Source organism: Mustela lutreola, chromosome 12 (assembly GCF_030435805.1).
Source record: "Mustela lutreola isolate mMusLut2 chromosome 12, mMusLut2.pri, whole genome shotgun sequence".
Taxonomy (NCBI): domain Eukaryota; kingdom Metazoa; phylum Chordata; class Mammalia; order Carnivora; family Mustelidae; genus Mustela; species Mustela lutreola.
Genome location: NC_081301.1, coordinates 26,388,392 through 26,401,189, shown reverse-complemented (window position 1 = coordinate 26,401,189; position 12,798 = coordinate 26,388,392). Strand labels below are relative to the sequence as shown.

Sequence of the window (12,798 nt, the reverse complement as noted above, 5' to 3'; positions counted from 1 at the left end):
ACACTAGTTTGGAAAGATATATGTACCCCTGTTTATTTCAGCATTATTTACCATAGTCAAGATATGGAAGCAAACTAAGTGCCCATCAATAAACAAATGTCTCAGGAAGATATAAAGAGTATACACACATAGATACCCCCCCACACAGTAGAATATTACACAATCATGAAAATAGATGAGCTTTTGCCATTTGAGAAAACATGAATGGACCTAGAGAGTGTTATACTAGGTGAAATAAGTCAGACTGAGAAGGACAAGTACTGCATGATTTCATGCTTAAGTGAAATCTAAAACAAACTAAACTAAATGAATCAACAAGCAGAAAACAGAATTAGGCCTATAAATACAGAGAACAAACTGAAGGTTGCCAGAGAAGAGGGCTACGGGGAGGTGGACAAAATGGGTTAAGGGAAGTGGGACATATAGACTTCCATTATGTAATGAATAAGTCATGGGAATAAAAGGCACAGCTTAAGGAATATAGTCAATAATAATAGAATGCCAATGTATTAGGACAGAAGGCAGCTACCCTTGTGATGAACATAGCATAATGTATAAACTTGTCTAATCACTGTGTTGTACACATGAAACGTAATATTGTGGTCACCTACACTCAAATGAATATAAAAAATAAATATAAAAATCAAAGAAAATTTAAAAAGATATAGCTGAGCTAAAAGAAATTGGAGTGAATGGTGAAAAAGCAGTATTTAAATAGAATTCCCAAATTAAAGACAGATAACCAGGATAAATAATAAATCTACATCTAGATAATTCCTAAGAAAACTGTAATGTCAAAAACAAAAATTGGGGGCTCCTGGGTGCTCATTCGGTTAAGCATCTGCCTTCAGCTCAGGTCATGATCCCAGGACCCTGGGATTGAGCCCCGCATCGATCTCCTTGCTGAGCAGGTAGCCTGCTACTCCCTCTCCTCCACTTGTGCTCTCTCTTACTATCTCTGTCACTATCTCTGTCACTCTCAAATAAATAAATACATCTTTTTTTTTTTTTTAAGATTTGTTTTTATTTATTTGAGAGAGAGACAGTGAGAGAAAGCAGAGAGGGGAAAAAGTCAGAGGGAGAAGCAGATTGCCTGTGGAGCTGGGAGCCAATGTGGGACTCGATCCCGGAACTCTGGGGTCATGACCCAAGCCAAAGGCAGTCGCTTAACCAACTGAGCCACCCAGGTGCTCAAATAAATACAATCTTTTAAAAAATTTTTGTTTTCAGGCTATAGACAAAACAGATTGTTCACAAAGGAGCAGCAAATATACCTCTTTAACAATAGAGGCCAGAAGATAATGGAGGTTATTTTTCAAAAGCTGAGGAGAAATAACTAAGTTATATGCAGTTAAAACTAACATTCAAGAGGGAGGTCAAGGTAAAGACATTTACATGTGTAAAAAGATTAAGAAAGGTCACATCTCAGAGATCCATGCTTAAAGATCTATTAACACAGAAGGAAGATATAATATATATGACATAATGGTGAACAAAAAAGTGTGTACAATATGTCAGTAAATTGGTGAGCCATTGTCTATAAAAAAATGACAGCGGTTAAAAAGAGAAAGGTTAGAAAGGGAAACTCTTGATGATAATCAGTTGAGGAGGAGATGATTTTTCAGTGTTGAAGGAGTAAAGTGTATCTAAGTTCTGTGTAGTAGGAAGAGGGTTGAGATTCTGCACATATTCAGTTTTTATTAGAAACTTTTACCGTGATATATATAGGTTAAAAAATAGACAGTAGTGGGTTCCTGGGTGGCCCAGTGGGTTGAGCCTCTGCCTTTGGCTTAGGTCATGATCTCAGGGTCCTGGGATTGCGCCCTATTTAAGGGAGTGGGTGGGGGGGGGGCCTCTTCTCAGCAGGGAGCCTGCTTCCCCCACCCCTCTGCCTGACTCTCTGCCTACTTGGTATCTCTCTCTCTTTGTCAAATAAATAAATAAAATCTTTAAAAGCAATAGTAACTATTACAAATAGTAACTACTGCTAGATAGAAATATTATTTAAAATTTCCAAATATGGGTGCCTGGCTGGCTCATTTGGTAGAGTGTGTGACTCTTGATTTTGAGGTTGTAAGTTCAAGCCCCATGTTGGGTGTAGAAATTATTTTATTTTAAGATTTTATTTATTGGGGTGCCTGGGTGGCTCAGTGGGTTAAAGCCTCTGCCTTCGGCTCAGGTCATGATCTCAGGGTCCTGGGATCGAGCCCCACATCAGGCTCTCTGCTCAGGGGGGAGCCTGCCTCCCTCTCTCTCTGCCTGCCTCTCTACCTACTTGTGATCTCTCTCTCTCTCTGTTAAATAAATAAATAAAATCTCTTAAAAAAAAAAAACAACAACTGCTGATTCAGGCAAAGAAGAAATTAGTAAACTATTGAAAACATGAAGAAAATCAATAAGCTTGATTTATTGGATATATAGAAAAGTCTTCACCCAATAAATGCTGAATATACTTTCTTGTCTGCTATAAATAGAACATTTGCAAAGCTTGATCATGTATTATATCAAATTTTGTAGTTCTTGTATATTAGTGCAATTTTCAACATTAAATGTTTAAAAGATCAAAGGGAAAAAACCCTCCATTATCATTTGATGACATTAAAAACTTTTGATAAATTTCATAATTAACCAAAAGTGGGGGAAAGGCCTTTTAGCAAGCTTGGAGTAAAATGGATTTGGAATCAGGAAAAAAGAAAAAAAAAGTGTGCTCTGCCTGCCTCTATTAAGCAGAATGCTAGAGGGCTTAGGCACTGGAATAGCACAAGAAAAAGAAATGAAGGATTGGTAATGAGAATAAACCATTTGTGTTGTTTTGTAGAACATTCTTGTTTGAAAACATGGCTCTGCTGTTCCACTTCCAGAGTTTAATGCAACTTATTTTTAAAAAGGTCAAATTCAGTTATAAATGATGGTGTCTGTCTTTTACTTAGTCTAGCTAACTAATAATAATAAAAACAGCATTTTCCATTTAGCAATTATGCTCATGGGATGTACAATTAAACTGATGAGATTACTTTATCTAACCACCGGTAAGTAGTTTTACAGATTATAAGGACTTTTGTGAGGAAAAAAATGAAATAGTTTACTCCAACTCTTTTTCTTTTTTTTTTTTTTTTTTTTAGCTCCAACCAACTCTTAATTCTAATCTTTCAGGCAGAGATAAAATGAAGTAAACATGCTATGACATAGAAAATGTGAATGGAAAGATTTGTATGTGTGTGAAAAGATCCCTTGAGCTTACAAGGGTTGCCTTAGTCTGAATTTAAATCTGTTCACATTTTGGATCCTGTCCCAGAGCTCTAAAGTACACATTGCTTAGCCAAACTTAACCTTAGTTTAGCTAAGGTAATGTCCCAGACCCATGGTGTGTTCTAGTTTTAGTCATTGTTTACTGGTAACCTGGACAGAGTACATGGTATGTGGTGGTCTGTGCCACCTACCCCCTCTCTGCCTCTCCTCTTTCCTATTTAACAATCAGCTTTCACATTTTATGGTTTATCTTTCTTCTTCTCCTAGGAAGCTGGAATATTCTTTTTGCTGATTGAATTGAAAATTTTTTAGTGAAAAGAAAACCACAATGATTTAGGGATGTTTCCCTTTAGGAACACAAATGAACATTGGAGTTAAATTGTCTTTGAATTATTTTTCACTGTTTATTTTTAATGTTATGGTTTGATTCATTTGAACATTTCATTGTTTAAGATACTGCTTTCATTAAAATTTGTAGTAGTCTCATCTACCGTATCTATCCTGGACCTCTGATTTTTCTTTCTTTCACCTCTTTGATAGACTGTAGAGGCTAATATTTAAGAGACGAGTTTCCTGCCCTATGTTATGGAGATAGGTCGTAATTTCTGCCTCTGATTTCAACTAGAGTATGTCAACTTGATAGGATGGGACAGGTGAACATTCTTTTGACCAGTATCTGATAGGGGAGGGTGGAGGCCCATGATGGATGGCTGGTCTGATGACAAAATAAGCAATTCCATGAATATGAGTGTGCAGAATAAAATTGGGACCAGCAGATGGTGGAGCTCTGCTGTATCTTGTTTCTTCCTCAGCTATGAGATTTGCTGTGGCCGTCTTTTCACAGAAGCCAGCTGGGATGGTCTATTAACTGCCAGTGCCCATTGGTTTGGGTAGAAGGGACTTGTTGCTTTCTTTTTAATTTGTTCAGCCCCTCATTTTCATGTATGGCTTTATGTTCATCTGGTGGTAAAACACGATATTTAAAAGCAGAATATTAGGAGAACTGACCTTTCCTTGGAGAACATCCCAGCTAGATCCCATTTCCACAGTATGATTATGCTTTGACATCTGACTCTTTCCTGTTCCTTTTTTCTTTCATCCTCTGATAATTTAAAGTTCTGTGATCTCTGCTATTGTCACTTCAAATCTCATTACTGAAAGTTTTTTTCATGTTGTGAAGAGAAGAAACATTTCTCAGAAAACACCAACACAGAATATCGCGCTATAGTATAAACTTAAATCTAACGAAACTGCTTGTTTTAGCTTTCCTTTATAATATATTGAGTTTAATTCACTGATCTAGAATACCTTTAAAAAACATATTTTGGTTTAATTTCTTAAACTTAGTTGCTAGTTAAAATAGTTCCACTAGACATAGAGTGAAATAACTAACACTGCCTGAGCTGGTGTAGAGATTCTTTAGCATTTGAGACGAAAAGAAAGCCAGGAACTACATGTAGGTTCATGTGAGGGGACAGAGGTCTGGGAATGCATCTTGGAGTCATGCTTGCTGTCTTCCTTGGAAGTCCAGGTTATGAAAGAGAAGATTCACCTCACACATATGCTGCTTATTTTAGTATTCTGTAGAGTCACTCAGTAGCAGTTTGAATTTAATGAGGATTTAATGATGTGTGAACTGTTAAAAATAAGAAAGTAAGTTTGTGGCTGAGAACAGAGATTTAAAAAGGGCAGGTGCTAAAATAATAGAGCAGGAAGAATGTGGTTGGTATAGCTGTCTTTAAGGGACATCTTGTTGAAGTACAGGACATCCAGACGTTAGACCTCGATGCCTGCGTTGGAAGAGGGGGGAGGCGGTGTGAAGCTTTCCTCAAAAACCCATCTTAGTGCATCCTACCATGTTCACATATCATGAGAAATTTTCACTGCAGTATGAGTTAGGAAAGGAGTTTGAAGAATACCCTGGCTGACCCGGGGAGTTTCTTCTTTAGCTAACTAAGCTAAGTAGGTTATCAAAAGCCGTCTAAAAACACAGTGAAACCCGAGACACAGGAGTTAATAAGACCTGCCTCAAAGGCACAAGCATATGTGATGCTGTTGTCGGAGAATGTCCTGTATTGCCAGAGTTGATTCAGGTTCTCTGGCAGACTAGAAGAGTTGTTCCCTTTCACACTGCTACATGTGCCTCCCTCTGTGTAGGAAGAATTGCAAGTATTAGAAATGTATAAAAAAAAAGAATTATATATATTCATTGGTTTACCTGAGATGTTTAAGGAATGGACACAGCCAAATGCAAGTCCTTCCCTACAGTTTTCTGAGCTGTATCATTTTCCTCCGCCTTTTGGGCGCTTTTGGCTTTGACTTCATTCTCAGACAGTCTCTCCCTGCTGTTAGATAACAGATGCTCAGCTTCCATCCCACCAGCTTAGAAACCTCCGCAAAAAGAATGCCTTTTTCTTTGGTGTTTCTGCGGAAATCCCACAGCTGACTTTTATTTGCCTAATTTGTGTATATTCCTATCCCTGATCCAGTCACTATAATGTACTGGTTAGGCCTGGGTCCTTTTTACCCATCTCTGGGGATTGGGATTAGGATGCTGTTAACATTATAAGAGGAAGAGGGTGCTGAACAGTCAGAAACCACAAAATGTCCTCTGTATCTCTCCCCAAAGCTGTCTGATGGGGGAGGACTTTCCTTGGGCCCAGAGTGCACTAGCAGCAGGGTTCTTTAGAGCGAACGTGTACTGTTGAGCCTAACTCCTCTCCCCATTGCATCTGTTTCGCCACAGATACCTGTTTCCCAAGTTTACACTGTGCTGGACTGAGTTTGTAGACATGAAGATTCATGTGCCCTGTGAAACTGTTGAGTACATTGAAGCCAACTATGGTAAGACCTGGAAGATTCCTGTGAAGACGTGGGACTGGAAGCGCTCTCCCCCCAATGTGCAGCCCAATGGGATCTGGCCCGTTTCTGAGTGGGATGAGGTTATCCAGTTATACTGAGACAGTAAGTTGAAATGGTAGAATTCCCCTTCTGACACAAAGATGGATAACTGTTTAAGAAGATAAATCTCTATTTGTCGGATGCAAGTAGGGCCGAAGATATATGTCAAGTCTGAAGATGCAGGAAAAGTCCTAACTTCTGAGCCATGTGATTTAGTTCTCTCCTTTTACTTTTGTTAAGGAGTCCCTTTACACTTCCCAGGTACAGTGCTAGGTTTGAGCGGAGAAGCAGAGATGGGTGACATCATACCTGTCTCTCTTTCCTCTTCCTTTGGTAAGCATCTCAGTTTTCCTTTGAGGGAAACACCCTTACCCTTTGAAGCTCTTACAGAATATGATATTCTTTCAAAAATGTTCGATAACATTTGGACTGGAAGATGGGTTCATCGGGCAAAGCTAATGAAGGATATAGCAGTAAAAAACGAATAACCCATTCCTGTAATCAGCAGTTAAGCTTGTATGTTAGTGCTGCTTTTAAGACTGTAGAGTTGCAGTTAATATTTAAGTGATCATACTTTAGGTGGCATCAAGAAAGGATGCAAGCAGATTTCATTTTACCAGCAGCCCCATATGGAATTAATTTAGAGTACAGAGCATCATTCTCTTAGAATGAGAGCTGCTTTCTAGCTTTGTCAAAGATATGCAAATTTCTGTAATTTTCTATTTTCATATTTGGAATGAAAAGGAAGCTTGTGCTTGTGTGGTGCTTTAATTTCCAGCCATTGTGAGAATATTTTCACTGACCTCTATAGCACTTGTTAACAAATCATTCAAGCAAGATCATGCTACCAGACATGCTTTTGAAAGGGTTGTGATTTCACAAAACTTACTTTACTTGTTTCATTCCCAACCATCTGTTAGGTAAAAATATGAGCTATTCATAGACTTTAATATTTTCTAAACTTTTAATCCTTGTATTCCCAATTTTGATGTTAACACTAAAATATTAATAGAAATTACCTGTAATTTTTCTAAGATGCACTCTTCTGTACCCATGTATTCATTCATCAATTCCAGCTCCATATCTTTCAGTTATGGCCTATAAACCAATTTAAATGGTATATAAGCCTACCTGTTCCCTCTCCTCTACACTATATCACATCTCCAGAGTGAAGGTCAGTGGCAAATCTGACAAATGCTTTCTCCGTCATGGTATTTGTAAAGTTTGTGTCCAGTCTCATCATTCCATCTAGATGTTCTCTCTGTTGCATATTGATGGGATGAAAACTCAGACTTCCTTTATCAGCTTTATCAAGTACCACCAATTTAAAACCCTTCAGTTTCCTTTTCCCCAACTCAAGATATGTTTCTGAGTGGGCTGGGATGGCCCTCTCTCCTCCATCTCTTCGTGAGTCACTTTAATGATATATTCCAAGAGAGAGGTAAAGGTATATGTAGGTACAGTAAGCACTGCTATCTTTTTCTTTGTCTAGAAAAGGAAGATGGGTCTTATATTTTGTCCTAAGCCTGCTTAGGACAACTTTCTGGACAAAATCCCAGACTTTCCTCTAAAACCAGAGAATCATAACAGTGTCAGAAATGGAAACCAGAGAGTCTGAGGGAATAGTAGGCTGACTGAGTTTTCCTAAAACAAAGTTGAGAAAAGTGACCTACAACCACCCACTCTATATTTTCAAAACACCAGGAACTTTTTTTGATAAATGATAACCACTCATCTTTCTCTCTTAGGACAAGCTTTCAATGTGTACTCATTGGATCTTTTCATAACTAACATAATGGGGTTTTCAGGGACTCTTACAGATTACCAGTAAACTTGTCCCCAGATGATAGACCATTGTAATCAGCTTCTTTTTGCTGGAAGATTAGACCATAGAAATCACACCCAAATTCTAAATAGCCAAACCTAATTTCGTTTTTCATAGTTGAAAAAATATCAGATACTAATAGTGTTTCTGGGTAAAATCTGTCATTTAGTGAGGACCATTTTCTTTTGCTTAGCATTTAGAAGTATATATATACTTAAGTGCATACACATCTGCCCATTTCAAATTGGGGCTTCCACTGTTTGCCAGGGGGTCCTACCCACCCCTATTTAGGTTAAATTTTTCTTTTAGCTATCGCTGGAGTCCAAGGTCTTGGAGAATCCAAAATCTAAGAGATCTTGGCTGCACTGACAGAGATTCTGTATCCTTCCCTCCACAGCCCACTGGCAGCTGAAATACTTTTCTTGACTACCTTCTGGTTTTACAGGCTTCTGCTCTTGCTTGGTTCCTACCCTGACTTGAGGGTGTGAAAGCCTTTCCCCAGACTCTGAAGGCTGGCCTTGCTTCTGCTACAGGTTCAGCCATACTTTGTTCTGTCCTCCTTGACGATCCTTAACTGTGCGCACTGGCCAGTGGCTCTACCATCAAACCTCATCAGATCAATTTTCTTTTTCACCTGAGTATTCCAACAACAATTCTCCTAGTATGGCCACTTTGAGGTCCACTCTGTCTGTTTTACAGGAGAAAACCTCTTACATTAACTAAGTTAGGCACCCCTGGCTGTCTCCAGACAGATCCTGAGAGGCAAGATTGATAACCCTTCCTTTGACAAGCACAGGGACACTCGGTCCTTCTCTAAGTGGGGAGCCCTTGGCCTTCTCCCCTCTGCTGCAGCTCCTGACTTCTGGTCGCTGGAATAAAACTGCAGTATAACTGCAGTTCTTAAAATCTAATATCTCTAAGAAGCTGGGCAGTAGGATGGCCAATTTCTTTGATTCACTAGCTACAGACCCTGAAATTTGACCACTAGATGGCAGAATGTCTACCACTATTTCCTAAACAAGTTTACTCAAGTGAAAATCATTTGCTCTTTTTTTTTTTTTTTAAGATTTTATTTATTTATTTGAGAGAGAAACAGGGTGAGGAAGAACATGAGAGGGGACGTTAGAGGGAGCAGCAGACTCCCCATGTTGCTGGGAGCCTGAGGCGAAACTTGATCCCAGGACTCTGGGATCATGACCTGAGCCAAGGGCAGTTGCTTAACCAACTGAGCCACCCAGGTGCCTCATCTTACTCTTGAGTCTTAAAAGCTATAGAGGTCACATTCATTCTGTGCCTTTTATGTTATAGCTAAATCAACAAATGATAGCAGTGACTTGAGAAACACCTGAAGTTAAAACTCAAGAGTGCCATGATTTTGGCCCAGTTCCTATGTCATTGCATCACAACACAGTGTTTTTAACTTTGCTTGAGATGCTTCAAAGAGAAGTCATCCCATGCCTCAGGAGTCAGTTTCAGGGTGTTTATGCCATTCCCCACTTAATAGGTTTTTGCTCAGATTGGGAGCCTAAGGTGACAAAGAGATCAAGAAGGAGTATTTCTTTCTTGTCCAAAATACTTAGGCTATTTTCATACCTTTAACTACAAAATGCCGTATCTCCAAAAGGTGAAATAGTTCATGTTTGGAGACATCAGCCTTTGATCATAATACTCTTAATATCCGGGAGTACTTGATTCTCTTAAGCTCAAGATGTGTCCCATTGCTACTTCATCCCTTCTGCTTCCCCAGGAAACCGTTAGCTAAGCACTCATTTCCAAAGAATCCTTCCTCCTTCCCTTATTGATAGTCTCTGATGGATACAAGTAGTTGAGAATAACTTGTATCCATTGCTTTTCTTCTTCGTGACCCCAAACCGTTGTATCTAGCCTTAATATGGCTCCAAACTTCAGATGGCACATAGGACAGCAAGGTGTTACATAGAAGAGCAGTGGTTTGTAGACTGGGGACCAGAGCTGCATCTGGGAAACACACTTGGAATGAATTCCCACACTCCAGCCTAACACCTCATCCAGTATCACAAGCCTAAGGCTTCACATGTTTCTAAGTCTCTCCCAAGTTTTCCTTTCTGGAAGATGAATAGTTCTTTCATTGTTAATATTATAAATCCCCACGGGAAAATTTTCCTCAAAGATTAGTAGTCAGAGAAAGTACCACATTCCCAACTTCTAATATATAATTATCTGGAAAAACTCCAGTTCTTGACCAGACAAAAGGATATCTTTGAAGGAATGTCCCAGCAGCAAATTGTCTTTCCTTCTCTTCCTCTCTCATTAAGGCCTGGCTAGGTCACCTCTGACATTTCACTTAAGGGAACTAGCATGTTGGTATAAAAAGATCACAAATTTCTGAATTAGGCCTGAGTTTGCATCACAGGTTCATCATGTGGGATTTATGGCAGAGGACCTCTCAGCCTCAACTTCCACATGAGTGAATTGGGGAAGTGTGTATATCTCAGGGTTTTTAGTTAGGATAAGATGGAACATAAAGTGCTTAGCATCAGGCCTAGGATTAAGTAAGTAGTCAAGGAATGTTCCGTTTCCTATTTCCCAGTTGCTTTTCTAATTATTGTTCAAATAGGATTTAAAAAAACTATGGTTCAGAACATAAGCCTGACTCAGGAGGTTGGGTAACTGAATTTAATTTACTTAGGGGAAAAAAAAAATTGTTTCATTTTATCAAGGCATTAAAGGACAAATTGTATGGTTCATGAATTCAGAGACATTAACAAGTTGCCTCCTTCTCTAAATAGAACTAATATTTTCATTTTATTGGTCAAGCAGTTGTCTCCTAAGGTCTCCTTGTATGATCCCTTATGTTGCATAGTTCCTTGGTCCCAAGCAATTCACTCTCTCTGCTTCCCTAGTTTTGGTACTTGTTCTGCCCTGGACTTCTTCAATATTCTAGCTTTTTCTAGAAGTAAAACCTCATCTCTTTGTTAGTAAATCTCTACCCAGCCACAGATATAAGTCATGATTTTCAGAGGGAGAGAACTTGGAATCCTTAGTTTCATGTAACTATCTGTGTTGATAAAGGTTTGTATCTGTGTTTGAGTAAAGGAGAATTGAGAATACTCACTTCCACCTTCTTCCATCAAATTTGTGTTTCTGTCTCAGGCAAGAATCTACAGGGCATGTTTCAAGCTCTTTTAAGCTTCTCTGCATAAACTAAAATCTAATTATCGTTTATAAGTCAATCAGATCAGTTCAATAGTGATAGCTTTTCACAGGACCAGTAGGTAGGTCTGCATTTTTCTAATGAGAAATCTATGCATCTCTATTCCCAGAACTTCTAGTTAGAATGCCCCTTTGCCATCCCCCAACCCAACCCAACGTAGAGATGATATAGGAATCTGTTAGCCAACCAAGCTGCTACACACTTAGGAGCAGCTCTCACAGTGGGGTTGAAAAGGATTATGAGGAGAATTAGAAGTAGTGTATCTTGTTGTATAAAACAATGTACTGTCTCATGCACCATCAAAAAAAAATTACAAGGTTTTATGGTCTTTTGATGACTCATTCAGAGCATGGGTTTGTTACATGAAAATAATATATAGCTATTTGTGTGCTCCCTCTACTTCATAAGCAGAAAAACATGTATGTGGGTTTTTTAAACAAATGATATTTTAAACATGGGTAAATTTCAGTGTATGCTTACCAGTTGACTATTTGGTTTTATCTTCAGGTACAGGTAGTTTGTGGTACTACTGAAAAAACCTTTAATATTATTATTTTGATCAGAATTTGTAATATATAATCATTTTGGGATGATGAATAAAACTTTTTTAATCACTTGAGATGTTTTGTATTTATTCTTGAAATTTGCAGTAGATATTAGCCACTAATATTCATAAGCAGTCTGGTAAAATAGTAAATCTTGCCACCAGTACAGAATTTCTAAGATTAAGGTAAAATGAAATCGTATGCATCGGCCCCAATCAGATATGACTGGGGGTCCTTTATAAGAAGAGATTTAAGAATACAGACAGGCATAGAGGGAAGACTATACGAAGATTAGGGAGAAGATGGCCATCTACATGCAAGTCAAGGAGAAAGACCCTCAGAAGAAACCAGCTCTACCAACACCTTGACCTTGGACTTCTAGCCTCCAGAACTGTGAGAAAATAAAAGTCTCTTTTAAGCCACCCAGTCTGTGATACTTCATTTTTTTTTAAAGATGTATTTATTTATTTGAGAGAGAGAGAGAGAGCACACTAGCATGCAAGCAGGGGAGGGGCAGAGGGAGAGGAAGGGAGAGGATCTCATGCAGACTCCCTGCTGAGCTCAGAGCCTGACACAGAGCTCCATCTCATAACCCTAAGATCATGACTTGAGCCAAAACCAAGAGTCAGACACTTAACTGACTGAGCCCCCCTCACACCCCATCTGTGATACTTTATTAGGTGGCCCTTGATTAATGCAATAATCAAGACTGTGGTATTAGTAAAGAGATAGACACATAGATCACTAGAGCAGAATAAAGAAATCAGAAACTGACACACATATGCTCAATGGTTTTTTTTTTTTTTTTAAGATTTTATTTATTTATTTGACAGACAGAGATCACAAGTAGGCAGAGAGGCAGGTAGAGAGAGAGGAGGAAGCAGGCTCCCTGCTGAGAAGAGAGCCCGACGTGGGGCTCGATCCCAGGACCCTGGGATCATGACCTGAGCCGAAGGCAGAGGCTTTAACCTCTGAGCCACCCAGGTGCCCCTGCTCAATGGGTTTTTGATCAAAGAGCAGAAGCAATGCAGTAGAGGCTAGGCTAGCCCTTTCAACAACAACAAAAATAACCTGAACTTGCACCT

The 12,798-nt window shown here is 39.0% G+C and overlaps 1 protein-coding gene across 4 annotated transcripts in view; it reads left to right on the top strand.

Moving 5' to 3' along the window:
* The window catches only part of FKTN (fukutin), a 72,333-nt gene extending 60,546 nt beyond the window's left edge, over positions 1 to 11,787 (top strand). For 2 of the 4 annotated variants that reach the window (XM_059141973.1, XM_059141972.1), the window contains exon 10: positions 5,996 to 11,787. In XM_059141973.1, coding sequence (XP_058997956.1) covers positions 5,996 to 6,209 — 214 coding nt within the window. In that variant the 3' untranslated portion in view covers positions 6,210 to 11,787. The remainder of the gene's footprint in view (positions 1 to 5,995) is intronic. The other 2 variants (XR_009346339.1, XM_059141974.1) reach the window with 2 other exon arrangements.
* Positions 11,788 to 12,798: the final 1,011 nt, after the last annotated feature.